The sequence below is a fragment of the Equus przewalskii genome, chromosome 15 (assembly GCF_037783145.1).
Source record: "Equus przewalskii isolate Varuska chromosome 15, EquPr2, whole genome shotgun sequence".
Classification (NCBI taxonomy): Eukaryota; Metazoa; Chordata; class Mammalia; order Perissodactyla; family Equidae; genus Equus; species Equus przewalskii.
The window spans coordinates 43,428,144-43,453,645 of record NC_091845.1 but is presented as its reverse complement, the minus strand read 5'-3'; the positions used below and the strand labels follow the sequence as shown (position 1 = coordinate 43,453,645).

The window sequence follows — 25,502 nt, the reverse complement described above, 5'->3', positions numbered from 1 at the left end:
AACCGTGAGGAATAAATATCTGTTGTTAAAGCCCCCGAGTCTATGGTGTTTTGTGATAGTAGCCCCAAACTAAGACAGCTGCTACAGATATGTCCCTCCCAGTCCCCTCCCTCCCAAAAAAGGATCAGGCCTAGATATATTTAGCCTTCAAAGAATAATTCTCACATTATGCAAACTTTTCCAGAGTAATAAAACAGAAAGAAAAGTTCCAAATTCATTTTGCAAAGCAAATTGAATCTAGTTCTGTAAGCAGAAAAAAGAAATCACCATGAACAAATGGACTTTATTCCAGGAATGTCAAGAAATTTCAATTATTTGAAAACTTGTCAATAAAATGAATTACAAAAAAAAAAAAATACAGAATATGACCTGTAAATTACACCAACAGACTTTTAAAAAATTAGATAGAACTTAGCATCCATTTCTAATAGAAACTCTAAGTATAATAATAATTGCTATAATGTGTACTATGCATCAAGCACTATTTTAAGTGCCTTACACTTATATTAACTAATTTTATCCTCACAGCCCTATGAGGTAGAACCATTTCACAGATGGAAGAACTGAGACACAAGCTCAGTGACTGCCCAGCATCACACACCTAAGAAGGTGGTGGAGTGAGGATTTGAACTTAGAGTGCTAGGCACAAAATCTGTGCACTTAACCACTTAGATACCATACTGCTTCTTCTAAAAATAGAGATAAAAGGAAACTTCTAAACACAATAGAATATTTATCAGAAACTAAGAATGAGGTGAACATCATAAAAAAACTGTGAAGTGCTAAAAACTTTAGGAACAAGACATGGAATGCCTGTTATCTGCTATTTTCTTTTTATATTCTTGCTAATGCATGACATAAGTGACATACAAATTAGAAATTAAGAGAATACTAATTATTTTTGTATACCTACAAAAGTTAGGAAATGAAAACTAAAAATAATTTAGCAAGGTAATTGGATCCAGATAAAGTTTTTAAAAACCAATAATTATTTCCAATACTAGCAATAGAAATTGAGGTGTGGCTTTCCAATGTAGCCCTTTTTCCTCCATCCAAGAGCCTGAGTGCTTTTCCAGGAAGTGAAGACGTTCATTTCTACTGAGCACCCACCAGACAGCTGGTGGTGTGTAACAGTCATGAATAGCACTGGATCACCCACTCCAGAGACTTAGTGTGGCAGGGGATGAGCAGACAAGAACCCGAAGATAAAACTATAGCATCCAACAGGCAGGGGGTTCTACTGATGACATGAGCAGTAATGTCCAATCAGGGTGGAGGGATGGACGCAGGTGCTCATAATGGGGGCTGGGTTCTTCCCTGGGATCTGAGAACTCCCAAAGTAAAACACTTAAAAAAGGAAGTCCTATCTGCATATTTTGTAAAGGAAAATGGAAATAAACACCAAAAACATAGCTGTAACAGAAATTTAATTGAAAACACATTCACAAATGACAAATTTCCAGTCCCCTGTCCTTGGTTCAGAAATTTTTTAGGCCCCCAAAAAACATTCTAACAATGTCTGAGAGGCCTCTCCCAGAATCACATCTAATTCTTATTTTCTTCAGCCTGGACTCTCTTTCCTTTCTTCTCCATTGCCTCTAAGACACAAATCACAGCTCACAAAAATCTCTCCCCTCCAGGTTACACACCTGACATCGCCCCCACCTCCTCCTCCACCTGTGCCACACTGCCGCTCCTCATATTGCTAAGAGGAAGGAGGTTGACACCAGAGGCAGAGGTGCCCCAGCAGTGGGGCCCTACTGCAAGGGAGAAAATAAAGAGTTGTTCAAGCTTATGTCCAATATGTGACTGTTAAGGAGTGGAAATCCTCTGAAAAGATTTCCTGTTTCTTCTGCCTTTGATGAATGAAAGATGGCCCAAAAGGTAATTACAAAAATTAAGGGTACACCTCTAACCTAGAAATTGGTAAGGAAATAAGATTAATTTGACTCTACTATCTTGCCACAAACCTCATCGCTGTGAATTCCAACCATCCAAGAATGCTTCTAACTGGAACTTTCAATCATCTTTGCCACAGTCACGAAAGTCAAATCTTCACAGTAAATTTTGATGCTGTTCTTAACTTGTTTACTTAGGCATAGGGTGGACTCGGCTAGTTCAGAACTAGAATCAGTGTGCAGGGCAAAGTACCTATCAGTGGAACATGACTGCCAACTCCAATACCTGAGTACATACATACATACATACATACACACACACACACACACACACGCACTCAAACACAAACCCATTAGCTCTCTGAGGCAGAAGTAACAGCAGTAAGACTCCAGGGATACACGTAGATGATATGAATGAGGCCTTTGTATGTGATATCCGATGATATCCATCGTTAGAAATTTTAGGTTGGGTGGTGGGAGGGGAGTTCATCCTCACTTGCAGAATGGTTGCGTTGGAGAAGTGAGTTTTAAAAACTTCTTCAACAACTAGTAGATGCAGAGAATTATCTATATGCCAAAAGAAACAGATACAATACCCAACCACAAAGAGCCTACATTAAATTGGTATGAAAGTATACACATATGCATTAAGTTGAGAATAATTTACAAGGCAATTTAGTAACTGCAAATTGTAGCACAGGCTAATTTGAAGCACTGAGGTCATATCAACAGAAGTTTAGGAGGAAGGAAGAAGCATCTGAAGAAAAATGTCTTTCAGAGATGAACTGGATCTTACAGGTTCTGAGGGACACAGATTAGCAAACAGGAAGAAGAAACGGTTTCTAGGTAGGGAACAAGTGATGAGGGTCTAGATTGGAACAGAAGTTTCAAAAAGGCCAGACCCAAGAGTCAGAAAAGGAATCCGTTTCAGATAACGACTTTATGTAACTGGGGAAACGGATTAACTGGAATAGAAAAAGGAAGATATAATCTCTGTCCTTGAGAAGCACACAGTCTGATTATGGGATGAATAACTAAGAAATGACACAGAATTCAAACTTTTAAAAAAGAGATATAAAGAAAGAAGGAAATCTACAAGTACATGAAATGCGTGGTCCTCACTTCCCCATTACTGAGGAAGGAGTGCACTGTTACTGCCACTCTCCTACCTTTATGACCCAGCAGGAAGCATTTAGGGAATGCCCCACTTCAATTAGTGGTTCTAAGAGGACACCAGGGTGAGTAGCCTTCTTATAAAGAAAGCTTAACTCAAAGTTCCTTGCTGTCTTGGAGATTTATGCTTTAAGAAACTGACCGAGCCCCACCTGCCTGCTTCTCTCCAGTGTGAGTTCGCTGGTGGTGATTGAAAGTGGAACGCTGACTGAAGGCTTTTCCACACTCAATACATTCATAGGGTTTCTCTCCAGTGTGAACTCTCTGGTGCACAGTAAGCTGTGAGCTGTCACTGAAGGCTTTCCCACACTCACTGCATTTATATGGTTTCTCCCCAGTATGGGTTCTCTGATGTACCATAAGGCTGGAATTATGGCTGAAGACCTTCCCACACTCAGTACATTCATAAGGTTTCTCACCAGTGTGAATTCTCTGGTGTATAATGAGGTATGAGTTTTGATTGAAGGATTTTCCACATTCATTGCATTTATAGGGCTTTTCACCTGTGTGAAGTCTCTGATGTCGAATAAGACACTTACTCAGACTGAATGCTTTCCCACACTCATTACATTCAAAAGGTTTTTCTCCAGTATGCATTCGCTCATGGTCAGCAAGCTGAGAGATTTGACTGAAAGCTTTCCCACAGTCACTACATTTGTATGGTTTTTCCCCAGTGTGGAGGCTCTGATGTCGAATAAGACATTTACTCCGACTGAAGGCCTTGCCACATTGATTACACTCATAAGGCTTCTCCCCACTGTGGATTCTCTGATGATCAATGAGATTTCTATTAGAACAGAAAGCTTTCCCACACTCATTACACTTGTAGGGTTTCTTACCAGTGTGAAGTACCTGGTGTCGGATAAGATTTTTACTCCGACTGAAGGCTGCTCCACACTCATGGCATTCATATGGTTTCTCCCCAGTGTGGGTTCTTTGGTGGTCAAACAGTTTGGAGCTCTCATTGAAGGCTTTTTCACATTCATTACATTTATAAGGTTTCTCCCCATTATGGAGTCTCTGGTGTTGAATGAGATGGGAGCTGTGTCGATAGGTCTTTCCACACACGCTGCACTCATAGGGCTTTTCCCCCGTGTGGGTTCTGAGATGAACTATGAGCTGAGAGGTCTGCCTGAATGTCTTTCCACACTCGTTACACTCATAGGGTTTCTCTCCAGTGTGGATTCTCTGATGCCCAATGAGGTGTGAACTCCAATTAAAAGTTTTGCCACATTCACCACATCGATAGAATTTCTGTCCTTTCAGGACTCCTTGATGTTCTGCAGGATGGGAAGACAGATTTGGATGTTCCCCAAGTTCCTTATATATATCACACCCATCTTCAGTAGATTTATTTTTATTCTCATATGTTATTTCCAGGAAATCACTTTCGAGTTGGCTCCCTTCCTCATCTGAGGGTTGCCCTTCTAGCTTCTCTAAAGCATCTTCACAGGCATCTCCAGCTTCTGGTCCTCCAGGAACCACCCCACAGAGTCCTCCTGATAATCTATCAGATGACTCCAACCCTTTAGAAATTTCCTGCTTTGCAGGCAACTCTGAACTCTCCATTCTGTTCTCACCTGCTGCCAAAAGAAAGAAGAAAACAACTTTTACTCATTTCTTGTCCTACTGAGAAAAAGAATTATCAGTAGTCTATGGAAACTCAATAGTTGAATATTTACTTTTCAGTTCTGGAATTTTTAAATACAAAAGCTTGAAAAAGAGAGCAATCATGGTCATAGCTGAACACAAAATGTTGGTTGCTTTCAATCACATCTTAATCAGGGCTACAAACATCATTCTACTACTTCAGTACGTTCAAGTTGTGGATGTGTGGGTCCCTGACTCCTAAGCCCACCCTCTCCAGAATACGCTACTGTCCTGGACCTGTCAATCACAGAAACTGCCCTGACAACAGGCCCCTTCCAGGAAGCTGCCCTGCTCGTCTTTCCTGAAGGGGAAGCTGAAGCAACCACACTTTATGCCAAGCAACCCAGCTCATCCCATGATGGATGACAGGTGACTGGACAGGGCCAAGCACTAGACCGAACTGTAGCTTTCCTGTAGATTAGTCATCAGCCTCTGCTGTGGCCTGGGCCAAAGTTCTGCCCAAACAGAGATGAGATTTAATGGTTGACCCACCCTTGGAGTCCCTCTCGAAGTAAATTCTGAACTGGAAGTAGGGCAAAATGAAGGAAATTACAAGTAGGAGCTCAAGCTGAAATGATGTATGAAGAGAAGCTAAACTACTGGGAGCCACAGCAAGCAGAAAGTATGAGGGAACAGAGAACATAATTAAGAAGGAGCTGTGAGGGGCAAAAGATTCAGAGTGAAGAGAATGGGGAGCAGTGGGAGAAGAAGACAGATATGCAGGGAGCAGCTGCGTCACATTCCCGGTGCAACACTAGCCTAAATGTCATCAGCTGTTGCTGCTGAGGCTGCTGAGCTGCCCTGGGTCAAGGCTCAGTCTCCACAAGGCCCTGTTTCTGGGCCAGGCGGTCAGGGTTCCATTTGTTCAGGGTTTCCATTTCTTTAGCCTTATTATAAGTAACACAGCTCATTAACTACAATAACCTGAGTAGCTCTCTATTCCTTACAACTACAAACTAACTAAACCACCCTGGGTCAATTAATAATGAAGAAAGAGAATGCTGATAACTGTTAAAGCTGGGTGATGGTGCAGAAAGATTCAGGATACTGTTCTCTCTACTTTGTCTGTTTGCCATTTTTCACAATAAAAGTTAACAAAGAAAAAGAATACAGCAAAGAAAATGCAAAGACTGCAGACTCTAAGTTACCGGGGAGCAGAAGCATTACCCAGGGAGGCCGCGCTGCAGTGATTTTCCGGCATGACGTTCTGGTACAGGGCTCTCTGACTGACTGCTGGACCTCTCCACTTCTTCTGAGTATAGTCCACGCACAGGAACTCGTACGCTGCAGACCCCTGGAACGACAAGCTTCTATCGCTCAGGATATTCCCAGCCTGAAGGCTACTGAGAGCACTGGGTGAGGGTCCTGGTGGGGAAAGTGGGGGCAGAGGGACAGAGGCTGGGATGACGCATCTAAAAGGACAAGACCAGGGCAAGACAGAGTCCATGAACTCAGCAGGCGGGACCAGCTCCAGGGGAAGCAATTAGGCAGGGAAGCCACAGGAACATCTCAGAATGGCCCAGAGCCCGGGGCTGAGCTCTAGCTATCCGGGGCCACAGACCGGGGAACTCAGGAAAGACGGAAAGGACTAAGCTCACCTGGGGCCCGACCATCTGAAGCACACTTGCTGCTGCTTGGTCTCCTAAGTTCCCTGCTTGGGGAACGGCAGGCACTGGGGAAGCCTGTTGAGCTGAGGGAGGAAAGAAAGCTATGAGTGGGACAAGCCATGCCCTTGGCTCCAGCAAGGTCTGTATCCCACCCAGTGGACTCAAGAGAGCCCAGGCAACTCCACACACAGAGTCTCATGCCCTTTCCAGAAAGGCTTTATCCTACGTGTGCTGTGCATTTTCCAGGAGGGGTATGGTAGAAGGACTCGGGTCACACTGAGGACTGGCCCCCTCAGTCCTCACTGTCTTGAACCTCTCTGAAGGAAGCCATACTTCTGACGACATTCTCTCCCATGGCTTCCCTAGCACAAGCCTAGCCTGATTTACCCCACATCTCTGGGCCCTCTTTCCCTGGTTTTTCTTCCTTCCTCTGCCCTCTCATTATGGACATTCCAGGTGCTCAGGCCTCAGAGCTTCCCTTCTCTGTCAGAGGTCTCATCGACTCTCATTGCTCTGCTCTCTTCCGCACTTCCATCACAAGCTTCCAGTCATCTGCTGGACACTTCACCTGGTGTTGCACATAACCATAAATTCAGTGTCAAAAATACATGTTCGGACTGTCTTCCTTTTCTTTGTCCCCAAGTTCTGTCAATGATTCCAGACATCCATCAAAACCTCTTATTCCCTCTCTCCTTTCTTGAAACTCACATCTAACAGATATTCGCCAAATTGATCTTCAGATTCAACACAATCCCTATCAGAAGCCCAGCTAGCTTCTTTGTAAAAATTGACAAACTGATAATAAAATTCATATGGAAACTCAAGATTTCCAGCACAGCCAAATGAAATTTGAAAAATAAAAATAAGAAGGAAGACTTACAATTCCCAATTTCTAAACTTACTTTACAAAGCAGCAATCACCAAGACAATGTGGTGCTGGCATAACGATAGACATAAATCAATGACACAGACTAAGAGTCCAGAACCAAACCCCATACATCTCTAGTCAACTTACTTTTGATGAAGGTCCCAAGACCACTCAAAGGGGAAAGAATAGACTTTTCAACAACTGGTGCTGGGACAACCAGATGTACAAAAGAATGAAGTTGGACCCCTACCTTAGACCATATGTGAAAATATTATGGACAGCAGGTCTTAGTACTTTTTGCAAAGTGGCCCATGACTCCACACACCGAGTCACAGACGATGGTCGTCTTCCCCTGAAACCGAGGCACCCTCCAACTCCCACCATGTAAGCAAATTTAAAGAAATCACTACCTTCACCCAGAAGCCATCATCTCCTACATTCGCTACAAACATCCGGACTCAGCAAGTGCTGCTGGGACTGACAAAAACGAGAGGACCGTACACTGAGACGGGAAGAAGGAAGCACGCCATCACCCAGCTAAAAGGGAGAAACTACAGCCCTGCTCCAAGGCACGGAGAGTCAAGTGAAGAACTACATTAGGGATCACGCATGTGAGCAGGCTGCCCTAGTTCGGGCAGACAAAGGAAGCCATGCTGTGAAAACAGGGGGACAGGTAAGAAGAAACATTCAGAGAAAACAAAAGCAAAGGAAAACGAGAGAAGTGATAAAGCAAATCACTGAAGGCCTAGGAAAAGAGACTTAGAGACACAACGACAAAAGACGCCTGAAGAGGAAAGGGTGCTTCAGGAGCAGGAGGGGCAGGCTCCAGCCCTGCTGAGCTCCAGCAGCTCAAACCGGAAGAAGGAAACTGCTCAGGACGAAGCAGAAAGTCAGCGAGGGAGACAGCCTTTCACAGACAAACCCGCAGAATGGATAGGAGACAGAAGGAAAACTGAAGTATGAAAAGAACTGGAAAACTGCTCAGGGTGAGGAGAAATCTGGCAGGGAGCCTAAAGAGAATGAACTGGAGGCCAGGGAGAAATATTTCAAAGAAATGCACCCAGTGGGGAAGATAAACAGCATCGACCTATCTCAGGAAATTGAGACCCACAGTGAAATGAGCACCAGAAAGAAGCCTCCAAGCTGGCCTGTTCTGAAGCAGCTGCTGCAGAAACATCCAGGGGCCACTGAGCCATTTGTAAAGAGGTGGTGAGAAGACCGACAGGCAGGAAAACGAGGGCAGACAGCCTGTGAGCACGCCCATAGACGCCAGGCCTTCCATCAAAGAAAGGGTGAGCCCAGCCTCTGCGACCATGAACATGGACAAAGCTGAAGACCTCCTGGGCCTTCAGGCTCTGAGTGAAAGACCCAGAGCAAGGGAAAGTGATGGGGGCCAGAGAGCTGAAAGCGCCCCACTACATCAGGTATCCAGGTGCCTCAGGTTCCTCCCAAGCCTAGCTAACTTTTTTTTTTTTTAAAGATTGGCACCTGAGCTAACAACTGTTGCCAATCTTTTTTCTTTTTGCTGCTTTTTTTCTCCCCAAATCCCCCCAGCACATAGTTGTATATTTTAGCTGTGGGTCCTTCCAGTTGTGGCATGTGGGACGCCGCCTCAACATGGCCTAATGAGCGGTGCCATGTCTGCGCCCAGGATCCAAACCCTGGGCCGCCGAAGCACGTGAACTTAACCACTCAGCCATGGGGCCGGCCCCCCACACAGCTTTTGAGGACTGAAGAAAACCTCCATCCACCAACTTGTTAAGATGATACCACAAACGTGAGCCCCCAGGCCTGAGGAGCAACCCAAGCTGGATCAGGCCTCTTCTCTAGAGCCTCCCCCATACCCCAACCCAGGTCATTCCCACAATGAGAATGGATTTGAAAAGAGAAGGAAAGTCCCAAGCAATCACCTGGGCATTTTTCAGGGACGTTTTCTTCTTTTTCTCATTTTGCTGCTTCATCTCACATGCAGGGTAATTTTGTTTGCTTTCCTTCTTAGAAAGCTGTCTTTATTTTTATTTTTTTTTTTTGCGGAAGATTGGCCCTGAGCTAAGATCCGTACCCATCTTCCCCTATTTTTCATAAGTGGGATGCCTGCCACAGCATGACTTGATAAGTGGTGCACAGGTCCGCACCCGGGATCCGAGCCAGCGAACCCTCGGCCACCAAGGTGGAATGTGCAAACTTAATGCTGCGCCACCAGGCCGGCCCCTTGTTTTCCTTTTTAAATCCTCGTTAAGTAGTCTCTTACTCTCCTGTTTTCCCTACCAGTGTCAGGGGACATAAGGTTTATTCTATACACTGATAATAAGCAAACAAGTTTCTAAGACAATTGTCACTACACAAAGACTGCTTCCAGTCCTTCAACATTTTTAAAATGTTAGTGTAATCCTCATACCAATAGACCAATTAAGAAATAAGCTCAGGGGCCGGCCCAGTGGCGCAGTGGTTAACTGTGCACGTTCTGCTTTGGCGGCCCAGGGTTCGCCGGTTCAGATCCCGGGTGGGGACATGGCACCGCTTGGCAAGCCATGCTGTGGTAGGTGTCCCACGTATAATGGAGAGGAAGATGGGCACTGATGTTAACTCAGGGCCAGTCTTCCTCAGCAAAGAGGAGGACTGGCAGCAGATGTTAGCTCAGGGCTACCTCAAAAAAAAAAGAGAAAATATATGGTATGTTAGACAGAGACAGGTGCCAGACAGTATAAGAAAACAAGGAGGAGGGTGATCAGGGAAGGAAAAGTATAAGCTCAAAAATTCAGCCTTGTAGAGCACACAGGGGTTCACCTGAGGGAGCTCTTTCACAGTGTTTCTGATATAAAAATACTGATGGTCCGAGTTGATAGTGTAGGGGAGGAGGACATTTCCTCTCCCCAAATGTGGGTTCGACTGGCTGGAGAACGAATTAAATTCACATGAGACAGAATAGCAAGAGAAAATTAAACAAAGCTTTATGAGGAACCATGGCCCGGGGCCTTTCTTCCCGAAGGAAGAAAGGGCACCAAAGAAGTGGGGTGCACAGAGTGGTTATATAGCCCCCAAACGGGTTGTTTCACATGTGATTGAAATGTCCCTCCCACAATAGTCACAAGATTGCCCTGTCGGCACAGTGCTTGATGGACACAGCAGGTAATGGTCTGCTATCTCGGTGGGCGTAGCAGAAGGCAAGTCTATGTCTGGAGCTGGGCGGTCACAGGTGAGCGCAGCAGCAATCGGTTCCTAGCCTAAAGAAAGATGCTTAATCCTTAAGGAATGCCAAAGTTGGGAGGGGGAGGGAAGTCAGTTACAGGAGGTTACCAGACTAGCACAATAAAATGCAGATTTTAAGTCCTTGCCTTTGGTATTGATTAAGAGTTTTTGGAGAGTAGGTCATGGCCTTTCTTCTTCCTGGTACAGAGAGGGAGGCACCTTTTACAGATAGAGATTTACCTTACAAATGTAAACGCGTCCTAACAAAGGGCAAGTTCCATTCCTCAGAGCCTCCTTCCCTGTCCCAGTTTATCAAAAGCAATCAGCCTCAAATAATCCTGATGCCAAAGAGACATATCTTGGCGTGGCCAATTCCAGGTCCCCACAATAGTTTGACATATGATTTTTGATTTTACGATGGTGAAAAGTGATACGCATTCAGTAGAAAACATACCTAGAACACTGAATTTTGATCTCTCCTGGGCTAGCGATAGGCAGTCCACTACTCTCTCCTGATGCCGGGTGAGCAGCAAGCTGCAGCCAGTCAGCCACGCTAAACAACAGATACTTACGACCATTCTGTACCCATCTGACCCTTCTGATTTTCCACTTTCAGGACAGTATTCAATAAACTACATGAGATATTCAACACTTGACTATAAATTCGGCTTTGTGTTGGATGATTCTGCCCAACTGTAGGCTAATGTAAGTGTTCTGAGCATGCATTAAGGTAGGCTAGGCTAAGCTATGATGTTTGGGAGGTTAGGTGTAGTAAATGGATTTTCGATGTATATTTTCAACTCACGATGGGTTTTTCAGGATGTAACCTCATTGTAAGTCGAGGAAGATCTGTACTGAAGATTGCAAGATAATGTAAGTTATGTCTGGTATACTTTTATGTATTTTTACTCTGAGGCAACTCTTTGACATCATGGAGTGCTTATGCGCTAATACTTCTTGGATACCAGGAACCACAGAAAACTAAATGGCATAGTTACTAAACATTTTTCATGTTTTGTCAGTATCCCTTATAAGTACATGCTGAAGTTTGTCTTCAAAACATTCCCATCTTTTCACAACAGTAAGGATTACTTTTTTAATCAAAATTTGTCTGCCTCTCTTTAGCATCAACATGTAAGAGCCTCATTTGTCAGTCCTTGATTATGCACACAGATATACACGTGTATAAACAACGGAAGTTCCCTGATATCCTCAATCAAAATATGGCTAGAAACACTTGCTGACATTTCCTTGCAAAGTAACTGACCTAGTATTAGTGAGTTTTCAGTTCTGAACGGCAAACAGCTTGAAACAGGATGGTGTTCTTTCCTGGCCCCACTTTTAACTAAGGAGGAGACCATTCTCTGATTTCTTAGGCCAAAGTAAGTGAGAAGCCAGTACAGTGGTTTTAGGTTAGAGCTGAACCTTGTGCTTAAAAACTGCATTTTAGGGTCAGCCGGAGGCCGAGCGGTTAAGTTAACACGTCCGGCTTTGGGGGCCCAGGGTTTCCCGGTTCCAGTCCTGGGAGTGGACATGGCACCGCTCATAGGGCCATGCTATGCTTGGGCGGCGTCCCACATGCCACACTAGAAGGACCCACAACTAAAAATACACAACTATGTACGGGGGGGGGGGGAGGTTTGGGAGAAAAAGGAAAAATAAAATCTTTAAAAAAGAAACGCTGCATTTTATATACTACTCTTTCATTCTGAAGACAGACAATCGCTCTAATAAAGATTTTGCTATTTTTTCTGCACAAACATCACTTGAACATTTACAGCTTCAACTATTGTGTACTATGGGAAATAAACTGCAAACAAAATATTTTTCTTTTAATCATACTTGCAAAAACGTCTTGATGGTGTCATAATGCTAGCACTAATTTTAACCAATATATGAACAAATGCATTCCGCAAGCTGAAGATATAACTTTCAAAAGCAATACTAGGAATGTACTTAATACCACTGAATTACATATACACGTTAAAATGGTAAACTTTTATGTGTCATACGGTAAATGCTATGTATATATTCCCACAAAACTAAAAAAAGTTTTTTAAGAGCAATAGTATGATCCCATTTCGTAATAAAAACTTACACATGTATGCGAGCTTGCATACTTATACACAAACTGGAAAATGTCAGGAAGCCTCCAGGAGAACACACTTGCGGACTGCGGTTACTTTTACTTTCCTTACTCTCTCCGCGTCATCTAATGGGCCGTAATGAGCGCGCTTTGTTTGCATAATCGGGAGAAGCGATAACGCACAGAAATCCCTCCCTCCCCGCCCCGGGCGCCGAAGCTCCTCCAGCTGAGCCCTCAGCACGGCGGGGACCGGATCCCCGGCCAGACCACCGCCCCGGCCGCGGCCTCCAGCCCGGGCCCCACCGCCGCCCGCCGGCCACAGCCGAGCACCCCACCGCGCCCCGGGAACCCCGCGGGCGCACAGCAGCCCCCGCCGCCCCGCCCCGCCTGCGCCACCCGGCCGCTCACCGACTCCCGGGGCCGCCCGAGACTCCGCCTGCCCGCCGCACCGCACGCCCCGCGCCCGGCTCCCGCTGGCCCGTCGCGCACGCGCGCCGCCGCCCCGGGCCTCGGCGGCCTCTCTAGGAAACTGGGAGGGCCACCGTCTCGGCTTCTCCCGGCCCAGGGTCGCGCTGGCCGGCCTCCGAGCCCAGCCGAGGGGCTCGTCCCCAAGCCCGCCGCCTGGCCTGTGGACGTCTGTCCTCCGTTCTCCGAGGCCCATTCGAGCCCCAGAGCTCTATCAGTCTTGGCGTTTTCCCACATCCCTGTTGATGTGTGTGCAGGGCTGCCCTCCCTCCAGGCAAGAAAAGGATCCAAAGCTCGGGGTCAAAATAGGGACCAGCAAGATCTAACTGACCGGTTCTGGTTGGCAGAGCTGTTAAAGGGCCACTCATTACTCCCTGGGGCCTCCTTCAAGTTGGGAAACCAGATCCTAAGGGAGGGTAGTTTTCCGGCTAACCTCTTCCCGGATCACCACCACAACCAGTGGGTACATGCTTATTCCCAGCCACAGCCACAGCAAACATTACCTTCCCACAGCCTCCAGCTGTTTTCTCTTATGGGTGAGTTCTAAGCAGGCTCACCCTAGTGGGTGATGAGATTGTCGCATATGGGGTACATGGGGTAACTATCCAAGTTACAAAACTGATTCAGCTTGAACTAAAGAAGCCTGATTTATAGCCTATCAAACATACATTGTACATCTGCTTTAGCCATTAAAGTAAAGAATGCACTCTCTTAAGAATGCATACTTCCCCTCCTAAGCTCAATCATTGCTGCGCATGTTAGTTCCTTTCCGAACATCAGGGTCTTATTGACCTGCTCATTTGCAACTGAATACCTCTTTGAAACTTTGATGAATGTGTACCCAGGGTATGTTTAGTGTATGTTCTTTGTTCTCAAAAAGGGGAAAGGGCTAGCCCGATAGCACAATGGTTAAGTTCACACCTTCCACTTTGGCGGCCTGGGGTTGGCTGGTTCAGATCCCAGGTGCAGGCATGGCACCACTTGGCAAGCCATGCTGTGGTAGGCGTCCCGCATATAAAGTGGAGGAAGATGGGCACAAATGTTAGCTGAGGGCCAGTCTTCCTCAGCAAAAAGAGGAAGAGTGGCAGCAGTTAACTCAGGGTTAATCTTCCACAAAAATAAAATAAAATAAAAATAAAAACGTAGAAGTGGGGCCGGCCTGGCAGCGTAGTGGTTAAGTTTGCGCTCCACTTTGGTGGCCCTGGGTTCCCAGGCCCGGATGCCGGGAGCTGACCTACATGCTGCTCAACAAGCCACACTGTAGCAGCGTACCACATAAAGAATGGAGGAAGATTGGCACAGATGTTAACTCAGGGCCAATCTTCCTCACCCACCCCCCTAAAAAAAATAAAAATAAAAATAAAAACAGCAAGAGTGAAGACTGTACTGAAAATCTTGCTTGTCTGCAATGCTTTCTTCCTTTGTGGAAACTGTCTTCCTGGATTATAATCCTCACCCTAGTTGAAATAAAACTCACCTTATCTCTCTCTCTAGAATGGTTCTTGGTTATTTTGCTTCCACGTGGGTGAACAATGGGGCTATTTGCCAATATGTGGAATCCTAAAGAAGAAGGTTTGGAGGTGGAGAGGCCATTTAAAGAACAGCTGAGGGGCCAGCCCAGTGGCAGAGCAGTTAAATTTGCACATTCTGCTTCAGCAACCAGGGTTCGCCAGTTTGGATCCTTGGTGTGGACCTACGCACTGCTTGGCAAGCCGTGCTGTGGCAGGCATCCCACATATAAAAATAGAGGAAGGTGGGCATGGATGTTAGCTCAGGGCCAGTCTTCCTCAGCAAAAAGAGGAGGATTGGCAGATGTTAGCTCAGGTATAATCTTCCTCAAAAAAAAAAAAAGAAGAAGAAAACAAGCTGAAGCAACATCAAGAGACTGCCCAGCCTCTGTAGGAGCAAATGTCTTCTATCTGATGAGGATTTTTAGGCTGCTTAATTTTAAAATGGTTTATGATGAGGATTTTTAGGCTGGTTACTTTTAAAACTGTAGATGAGAAGCAGGCTCCGAGGACTGGAATTTTGCTTGCTCTTTTGAGACATTTACGTTTGTGAAGGAAGGGGGGATGACCTTGTAGGGACCTGAAATTGGCCACCCCAGGATATGTCTCTTTGGCATCAGGATTGTTTTGGGCTGATTGCTTTTGATAAACTGGGACAGGGAAAGAGGCTCTGGGGAATGGAACTTGCCCTTGTTGGGACACATTTACATTTGTAAGGTAAATCTCTATCTGTAAAAGGTGCCTCCCTCTCTGTACCAGGAAGAAGAGGAGAGATGACCTTGTCCCTAGAAGCTCTTAATGGGGAAGGCAAGAACTTAAGTTGGTTGCTGTCTGGCAATCTCATGTAACTGATTTAGGGTGGTGGCATCTAACCTTTCTAACCTTTACTTAATCCGATTTGATTCTTGTCTAAAAGTCATGGGATCACCCAATGACCAGACCCCACCTGCACTGATACCATTTTAACTTTTTTCATGTTCTTTCCTTTGTCTTGTAAAGAGATGAATCATATACCTATGCCTTAAATTTAGCCCTAACCCTCAACTTGGGGCAGCAGCAGGAGCTCTGACTGCCCGTGGGTCCTGTCCCCACACACCAGCTCTGCCTGCCCATGGGTCCTGTCCCCATGCCAGCGGGGGCAGCAGCAGCGGCTCTGACTGCCCAGGGGCTCTGTCCCCATGCCAGCGGGGGCAGCAGAAGCGGCAGCAGCAGAAGCTCTGACTGCCCATGGGTCCTGTCCCCATGCTATTCCACACTATTCTCTAAATAAAAGAGCACTACTGCCAGATCTTGAGAGTCTAAGAAATCTTTCTTTCGACTCCTCGGCTCACCGACCCTGCATCATTTCAAGAGCACCAGAGAACCTGGGTGATGTGGGGTCAATGGCATGAAGACCATCTGCTGCCATTGGAGTGCATGCTGCAGGCTGCTGTGCCAAGGGGCTGAGCCCTAAGGGACAGGTGACCTACAAGTGGGTCCTTTTGCCCAGAGTCACTCTTGCCAAAAAAATGAGACTGCATTCAGAATAGCAGAGCAGAAACTTTATTTGTTGATCAAGGAAATCAAGGAATGGAGAAGGGAGAGCCCATTCTCTAAAACACCTTCTCCCCAAAGACAGGGAAATGGGGAACTTTTAAAGGGTAAGGGTCGTGGCGTCACCACGGTTCCCTGGGGGGCGGGGGGGGGGGTGGGAAGGGGTGGAGACTTCAAAGGCCAGTTGGTGCATGCATAATCCTTGAGCACCACACCAAATGTGCCTAGCAAGGTTTGCAGGAGGGGAGGTTTGCGTATGGTGATGAAGCAGAGGCAACTTCAGGTCACCTCCAAGTCCCTCGTCACAGGGACTGCTCCTGTGGTCAGGTTAGAGCTGGTTTAGAGCAGTTTGTAGTTTGTAGCTATGATTTCTCTGAGGCGGAAGCCCAGCTCAGCTGAAAAACATCTCAAAGGAAGACGTTAGGTGTGGGCCAAAGCTAAGTTTTTCTGTTAGGAATACATGTATGGGCGACAGTTGCCCTCTGGTATAGGCTTCCTAGTAGCAGGCCTCAGCATGTTGCCAACTGATCTTTCAGTAGGAGAGATGCCCGTCTGTGCCCTGAGGCTCTGCTCCACTCATCTGAATCACCCCACTTGCCTATTCAATGGCCCAGTCACCAAGGATGGAAACTGAGAATGGATCCTGGCACCAGAGAGATGGTGATGAGGTGGAAGAGAAACCAATGGCACCTTCCAACAGGATAACTGAGGATAGTTCAAGGGGTGATTTGTAAAAGGTGTAAGAGTTAAGGAAATATGACATGGGATGGTACAGAATCCCAGGGCTAGCAATGTTTGGAAGTTATTACCACTCCTAGGAGCAGGCTACCCGACAGAAGCCATCTGTGGCCTTCAGTGGAGGGACACAGCCAACCCATGGTCTAGGACAGAGGGAGCTGGGGAATAAGTACCGGACCCGACTCTCTTTCTGATCTCCTGCCAGGGTCTGCCACTGGCCCAACCCAACTGGAAGCTGGAGATTCTGTTCTTCAGCCCACATTGGAGGTCCGAGGTCAGCCTCCCAAGTCTCAGGGCAAGGTTGAGAAGGACCAAGAGTGAATATGGAGGAGCAACTGGAAAATATCCAACATACCCAGAAAGGAAAACGGCATCAATGCCTAATTTCTCCCTTGCTTTCCTTTTGAAATACTGTTCTTAGGTAACTTGACTACTGGGGGCTATGGGGGAAAGAGGAAAGAGTTTTGAGTTTTATCTGTTTGGGAATCACATTTTCGCCTCATAGAGGAGCATGAGCAGGTTCTCTGTGTTTGGGGTGTGCTCACCAGATGGTTTTCAACATGACAGGCAGCTAACATGGACAGCACCCAGATTGGCATGGGGGAACAGATCCACCAGACCAGCCCCACCAGCATTTGCAAAGCTGCAGGAGTAGCCACCGGGAGAGCAGCTCTGTTCTGAAGTCCTGCATGGCTTCTTGAAGCTCAGCTCACCCCTGCCAATGCTACCTGATTTCTCTGAGAGCCATGGCACAGAGCCTGTCACAAGGAGGTTTCTTCCCTCCTCTGGTGGGAGGCCAATTCTTGTGAGCTCTATTTCCTGTATGCTTTACCTCCTTGCAGATTGGACCCATTTGCTTGGTATGAGCCCTAGGCAGAGCTTCTCCAACTTTGATGAGCATATGAATACCAATCACTTGGGGTTAAACTGCCGATTCTAATTCAGGAGGTCTGGGGAGGGGCCAAAGCATAGTTCTGACAAACTCCCAGGTGTTCTGGTGCTGTGTTCCTCTACTAGGCTTTGAGTAGTAAACAACGGTGAATGTAAATCACAGGCTCTTAAGCTTGCTGCACACTATAATCTCTTGGACAGTTTAAAAAGTCCACACCCCATACCAATTAAATCCAAACCTTTGTGAGTGGGACCCAGGTATTCCTAGTTCTTTAACTCCCCAGCTGCTTCCAATGTGAGCCAAGGTTGGGAAGCCAGAGTACAGGATCCTTCCTTTACCCTGATTCTCTGCTGCATGCAAAAGCCACATGCTGAAGGGTTTTTTTCGTAGTTTGCTTATTTTCAAATTTAAAATGCATCTGCTTTCTGCCTGTAAGAAGAAGGGGGAAAGATCCCCTTAATTTTTGTCCTCGTATTTTGAGATGCAAAATAAATAAGTTTGGGGATGGGAATGGGGGTCTAGAATGTGACCAGAGGAAAAAGATAAGAATGTAAAACTGAGAATCAGCTGTGGCTAGGTGACAGAAAGCACATTGTCCTGGTGGAATTTTCACCCCTTTTCTGGCCATAAATCTGTGCCCTGTCTTTGAAGGCGTAGCTGCCTTTCCCAACACCAAGACACTCAAGTACCTACTATGGATATAGCCTGCAGCCTAGTGGGGGAACATGAGAAGCCATTACACTAGTAGCTTCATTTCAAAAGATTACAAACACTAAATTAAAAATGTAACAGGGCTATTTAATTGAGAGTGACTGATTATAATGTCTGTATGTTTTCTTGGACACTGCACACTTCCTGTAACTCCTAGGACACTGCCTGCGATAGGTTGGTTTGGGTTGCCCCAGAAAATAGGGTCAGTAAATTGAATAGTTACTGAGGACAAAACTTTTGGTTTTTTCACTACAGCTTTCCATCATATCTTTCCTGTTCCACCTCTGTCTAGAGGAAGAGTAAAGGGTGGCATGGCTTATGGGGGATCAGAATGTGCCACCCCAAAATGTGTCTCTTTGGCTTGATTATTTCTAAGAACAAAAGACTCAGGAAGAAATTTTGACCTTCCCCCTAACTGCCTAAAAGAATTTAAGATAGAAGGCCTGTTCCAGGAAGGAGCTATCACCATAGATAACTATAGTATTATATGAACTAGGTGGGGTAGTCAGGGAGGAACCTAGGAAGACCCATTTGATCAGTCCTCTCCATGCCCCCCACTTTTTTTTTGTCTCTGCAAGGCACGGCAAACATTTGTTTACCAAACATTTGCTTTTCCATCTCGGTGTGAATTGTCTTTCTTCCCTTTGAAGTCTTAAACCACTATCCCCAATATCCTCTTTCGTCTTTAGCTGTAGATGGTATTTAAGGTGGTCCCTTTGGCTATTTTGGCAAGTTACTCAGTTTTCCTGGGTTTCTCCCACGTATACGTGTTATTAAACTTTGTTTGATTTTCCCCTGTTATTCTGTCTCATGTCAATTTAATTCTTAGACCAGCCAGAAGAACCTAGAAGGTAAAGGAATATTCTTCCTCCCCCAGAGGGGAAAGAGACCTAAGTATCACTTTCAGTTCTGTCTGTGTACTAGGAGTCATTGGAGGAGCCTAATATCCCCTCCTACTTGCAACTTCTCCTCACAAGTAGAATGAGACTAGGTGGGAAGAGAGCTCCTTCAGCTCCTCGCTCCATCCTCTAACTAACCCTTTCGTTGTTGAATCATATGATTGTAGAGCAATGAAAAATGAAGTAGAATCACATGGGAGGACAGCTGGTATCAGAGGGCCGTGGGGTTAAGGACCTCTTCCATTTTCAACAAGTCTGGATAATTGTTCTTTTCATGGGTGGGAGATATGGGGGTTCTTGCTAGAAGGAGAGCTGGATGTGTTCTATGCTCATGGCCTCCCACGTGGCCTGGCTCTGGTTACTTTACTTTCTGGACCAACAGAAGGTATAGATTCTCTTCTGTGGCCTGGCTGCCAGGGTTTTAGTGGGGCTAGGAGTGAAAGAAACAGGGAGATGTAGAAGCCATAATTGTCCTGTTGGGAATGTTGGAGTGTGATAAGTTGGATGCAGACTTGCAGGAAGCAAGATGAGAGGACTAGGGGAGTTATTAGGAAGACGTTCTTGAGTATACAGTTGACCCTTCATGTGTGGTCACCAATCAGTGGGAATTAGGCAGAGAATGGGTAAATACAGAGTTGGAATGCCTCAACTGTTCCTCCCAAAATCAGGAGATAGTCTGGAGACAGTAGTTAGAAATCAAGTGGCTGGATAGCCATAGGGGCAGGGCATCTCCTTGATGAACAGGTAGGCCTTGACTGATGTGGACAGGGACTCGTGTGAAGTGTGTCAATGCTATCTACTGCCACCATGTGTAGGTCAGTGATGAGGTCTGGGGTAACCCATCTGAGGTTGGTTTGGGGTCCAGAAGAAGTGTTACAATTTCTCAGGCCTCCCAGTCTTAGCCATGGCCAAGATGCAGGTTTCATGAGTGGCAACAGACGGGTATAATTCCTGACATGAGGAGTAGTAGGTGCTAAAGGCTGACATCAAGATCTTTGAAAGAAAAAAGGTTGTGAATTCAGGTGGAATAGTGGTCTGCATGGAACAGTGGTGCTAATGCTTCCTTTACAACCCATGGAGGATTGGCAAAGTGTAGTGTTCCTCAAATATGCCCAAAATTCTTTGCTACTCCTCCCTTTAAGAGATGGAGCTTAATTCCCCTCCCCTTGAGAGTGGGCTAGATTTAGTGACTTGCTTCTCACAAACAGAATAATGTGGAAGTGACAATGTGTCACTTCCTAGTCTATGTTATAAAAAGGGCTTGTGGCTTCCTCTCTGCTCTCTCTGTCTTTCTGAGACCACTCACATCGAGGTAAGCCAGCTGCCATGTCTTGAGAATACTTGAGCAGCCTTACAAAAGGCCCCACATGGTGAGGAACTGAGGGCTCCTACCAACAGCTAGTGAGAAATTCAGGCTTCTTCTCAGCAGTCGCGTGAGTGAGTTATCTTGGAAGTGGCTCCTCCAGCCCAAGTCAAGCCTTCAGATGACTACAACCGTGGCCAACATCTGATTATAATGTCAGGAGAGACCTTAAACCAGAACAACTCAGCTAAGCTACTCCTGAATGCCTGACTCACAGAAACTGTGAGATAAGAAACTGTTGCTATTTAAGCCATAAGTTTGGGATGATTTGTCATGCAGCAATAGATAACAAGTACACAAAGTTTTAAAAAACTCTCCAAGTTTTCCATTGTCCTTGGTCTTCAGTTCCTGACTTCCTCTTTGAAATGATATTTGGAAATTTTGCAATAATCCTATGCATTTGTTAGAACTTTCTTCATCACACATAAAAGACACAAATCAAACTAGTTTAAGCAAAAGGGAAAATTATTTGAAAGATCTTACATAAACACTGGAACAGCAGGGGTGCAGCTGGGTCTTAAAAAGCCAGTGAAAACAGACTACAAAGTCTGTCAGAACACATCTAATAGTTCTGTCCTCAATTCCAACTCAATACTCTCAGGAAAACCCTTTGATTGGCCTAGCTGAGGTTGCATGCCCTTTCCTACACCAATCAACTGTGGTGCACAGGATTTCTGTTTCAAATAATTTTCCATATTAGATAACCTGAAAACAAATGCTCCTGCATGAAGATGTAGAGATTGAAAATATGAAAGAGATTTTAAGAGACATAGAGGTGGGAATTAGAAGGTCTCATCTACATCTATTAGGAATTCTGGAAAAGAATAAAAATAACTGAGTATGTTCAAAGATAGAATAGCTGACAATTTTCCAAAATTATTGAAAAGCCTGAATCCTTAGATTCAGAAATCCTTAGATTCAGCATAGCCCAAACAGGATAAAGAAATCTAAATCCATACATAGACACATTGTAGTGAAATTTCAGGACATCAAAGGCAATAAGGAGATCCTATAATAAACAAGAGAAAAAAAGGACTTCCTACAAAGGAAGTACAATTAAATTGATAACAGATTTCCCAACAAGACAATAGAAGCCAGAAAATGATGAAATGTCTTCAGAATGCTTTCAAACAGGGTCAGCAAACTGTAGCCTGTATAGTTTCAATTTTTTTATGTTTGACAGCTGACATCTTTTAAGCCTAAACTCTCCTTTTCCACTTCTGCCCTACATCTGAGCAAGCTAGTAAGAAATCCCAGGTATTCTCTGCATTGATGCCAGTAGGAGATCCAAACTATGCAAATTCTGTCTGCATGTGGGAACCCTAACCATCATAAAAACCTCAAACCAACTTCCATTCCCTGCTCTCTCCAGCCATTTTTGGATCTGCTTGGAGTCACTCTACTCTCCCCAAATGCTTCATTATGTGAGTAGTAAACCTTTGATGAGTGTGTGGTATCATCAGTCTCAATGTACATGCCAAATCTTGGAAAGTGACTGCAACACAGCCCATGGGCCAAATCAAGCCTCCTGCCTGTTTTTGTAAGTAAAGTTTTATAGGCATACAGTCACGCGCATTTATTTAGGTATTGTTTACGGCTGCTTTCGTGCTATAGTGGCAGAGTTGAGTGGTTATGACTGAGATTATATGGCTCTCAAAGCCAAAAATATTTATTATCTGGCCCTCTACAGAGAAACTTTTCTGATTCTTGCTTTAGGAGATGGCTACAGGGGCTGGCCCCGTGGCCAAGTGGTTAAGTTTGCACACTCTGCTTCGGTGGCCCAGGGTTTTGCTGGTTTGAATCTTGGGCGTGGACATGGCACTGCTTGTCAAGCCATGCTGGGGCAGCATCCCACGTGCCACAGCTAGAAGGACCCACAACTGAAAATACACAACTATGCACCAGGGGGCTTTGGGAGAAAAAGGAAAAATAAAATCTAAAAAAAAAAGGAAGATGGCTACAACCTATAATTCAATACCCAGCTAAGCTGTCAGTCAAGAATGAGAGAGAATTCCAAGGCAATATTTGCAAAATGTATTTCTGATAAGGGCTTTACATCCAGAATATATATAGAACTCTTTTTTTTTTAAGATTTTATTTTATTTTATTTTTCCTTTTTCTCCCAAAGCCCCCTGGTACATAGTTGTGTATTTTTAGTTGTGGGTCCCTTTAGCTGTGGCATGTGGGATGTCGCCTCAGCATGGCTTGATGAGTGGTGCCATGTCTGTGCCCAGGATCCGAACCAGCAAAACCCTGGGCTGCTGAAGCAGAGCACGCAAACTTAACCACTCGGCCATGGGGCTGGCCCCCAGAACTCTTAAAACCAAGCAATAAAAAGACAAATAACCCAATTGAAAAATGGGCAAAGGATCTGAATATATTTTTCTCCAAAGAAGATATATATGTATAAACCAATAAACACATGAAAAGCCAATAAACACATGAAAAAGATGCTCATTATCATTAACCATTAGGAAAATGTAAATGAAAACCATGATTAGATACTACTTCACATCCACTAGAATGACTATTAAACAGACAGACAATAAGAGGCATTGTCAAAAATATGGAGAAATTGGAACTCTCATGCATTGCTGGTAGGAATGTAAAATGTTGCAGCCACTTTGAAAACAGTTTGGCAGTTCCTCAAAATTTTAAATATAGTATTACTATATGAAAATATATATATTAGTCTCTGTTCCTGGTCCATGACACAGGGCCCCTAAAACCCTGGTAAATTCCAAAGTGATAAGAGCATTAGGAGTATCTTTTGTTCTAATGAGATGACTCTGGGTGAGTTCCTGAGTGGCTCCTGGATGAGGGCTGGTCACTGGAAAGAACAAGCCATGATTAGAAGCTTGGAATTTTCAGCCCCACCCCCATCCTCCAGAAAGGGGAGAGGGGATGGAAATGGAATTAATAATACATCATGCCTACATGAGGAACACTCCATAAAAGCCCAATAGTATGGGTTCAGAGAACCTCCAGGTCAGTGAACACATCCACGTACTAGGAGGATGATGAAACACCAACTCCACAAGGACAGAAGCTCCTTTACTAGGGACCCTCCCAGACCTTGTCCTATTTATCTCGTCACCTGGCTGTTCATTTATATCCTTTATCATATCCTTTAATAAACTGGTAAATGTAATGTTTTCCTGAATTCTGTGAGCTGCTCTAGCAAATTAATCCAATCCAAGGAGAAGGTCATGGGAACCTCTAATTTGTAGCCAACTTGCAAAGAAGTTGTAGGTAACCTGGGGACCTACAACGTGCAGTTGGCATCTGAAGTGCAGTGGGAACAGCCTTGTGGGACTGAGCCCTTACCCTGTGGGATCTGACACTATTTCCAGGTACATAGTGTCAAAATTGAATTAAATTGTAGGACAACCAGCTGGTGTAGCAGAGAATTGCTTGGTGTGGGGGAAAAACCTCCACATATATTTGGTGACCAGGAGTGTTAGAAATGAAGTGTTCTGTGTGAACAGTAAAGGAGTATAGGGGAGGAAGACATTTCCTCAACCCTATGTGGGTTCTTTTAGCCGGAAAATGAATTAAATTCACATGAGATAGAATAGCAGGAGAAAATTAAACAAAGCTTTATAACATGTATACATGGGAGAGGCTCAGGCAAGCTGAGCAACTCGACAAAATGGCTGAAGCCCCCACCTTAAATATCATATCCAGCTAAAGACAAAGGAGGATGTTGGGGTTGGGGGTGTGTCAGTTACAGGAGGTTACCAGACAAGCTCAATAAACAAATGCAGATTTAAGTCCTTGCCTTTGGCATTGATAAGAGTTTCTAGAGATAAGGTCATCCCCCCTTCTTCCTGGTACAGAGAGGGAGGCACTTTTACAGATGGAGATTTCCCTTACAAATGTAAATGTTTCCCAACAAAGGGCAAGCAAACTCCGCTCCTCAGAGTTGCTTTTATTAAAAGTAACCAGCCCCAAATAATCCTCATGCCAAAGAGACATATCTTGGGGTGGCCAATTCCAGGACCCCACAGGAGACACACAGGAAAGAAAGATACAAGAGGGAAGAACTGGTGATTTTTCTAATAGAATACTGAAGAGAAATGAAAACATATATCCACACGAAAGTTGTACATGAATGTTTATGGTAGTATAATTCATAATAGCCCAAAAGTGGAAACAACCCAATATCCTTCAATTTGGAATGATTAAACAAAACATGGTATATCCATACAATGGAATATTATTCAGCAATAAAATGAAGTACTGATACATGCTCCAATCTGGATGGACCTTGAAAATATGCTAAGTGAGAGAAGCCAGTCACATAAGGCCACATATTATATGATTCTATTTTTTTAATGTTCAGAATAGGGAAATCTATAGAGAAGCAAATACGTTAGCAGTAGCCCAGGGTGGGGTGAGTTGGGGGGAATAGAGACTGATTACTAATGAGTGTGGTGTTTCTTCTGGGGGTGATGAAAATGTTCTAAAATTGATTGTGGTCATGATTACACAACTTCGTGAATATACTAAGAACCATTGAATTGTACACTTTAAATGGGTGAATTGTATGGTATGGGAATTATATCCCAATAAAGCTTTTAAAAAAAAAGAATGAGAGAGAATTGAAGATAGTTTCAGAGTAACAAAAGCTGAGTTTACCTCTAATAGAATCTTATTGAGGGAACTACTGCTTAATGCACTTTGGAAAGGAGAGTGAGAAGAAAAGAAAGAGTGAGAAGCAAAGAAAGTGGCAAATATGTGGATAGACTGAAATAAGCACTGACTATCTACATAAAAAATCATATTAATGGCAACTAATGGGGGCAGAGGTAAGGTGCCACTCTCCTGGTGACACTAAAATGCCAGGTAATAGTAAGATATAAGACAAGTGATCTGCTCCTCCTCCCTGGGCAGTCCCTACAGCCCTCCTGGGAGTGAAC

General features: G+C 44.8%; 1 protein-coding gene across 2 annotated transcripts; it reads right to left on the bottom strand.

The window, feature by feature from the left end:
* Window positions 1-263: 263 nt before the first annotated feature.
* LOC139073343 (zinc finger protein with KRAB and SCAN domains 7-like) lies at window positions 264-12,968 on the bottom strand. 2 transcript variants are annotated; one of them, XM_070575683.1, is made up of 4 exons: window positions 12,880-12,968; window positions 6,320-6,411; window positions 5,889-6,015; window positions 264-4,654 (listed from the first exon to the last, which is right to left on the bottom strand). In XM_070575683.1, exons 2-4 carry the CDS (start codon window positions 6,332-6,334, stop codon window positions 3,201-3,203), a joined length of 1,596 nt encoding a protein of 531 aa, XP_070431784.1. In that variant the 5' UTR covers window positions 6,335-6,411; window positions 12,880-12,968; the 3' UTR covers window positions 264-3,200. The 2 variants fall into 2 exon arrangements, with proteins under 2 accessions (XP_070431784.1, XP_070431785.1); XM_070575684.1 differs by having other exon boundaries at window positions 264-4,651.
* Between the last annotated feature and the right edge of the window lie 12,534 nt (window positions 12,969-25,502).

Excerpts from the sequence above, each read along its gene's own strand:
- LOC139073343 (XM_070575683.1), bottom strand. Across the intron at positions 4,655-5,888 it reads CTGCAGCGCGGCCTCCCTGG|CAGGTGAGAACAGAATGGAG; the intron begins GTAATGCTTCTG and ends TTCTTTTGGCAG.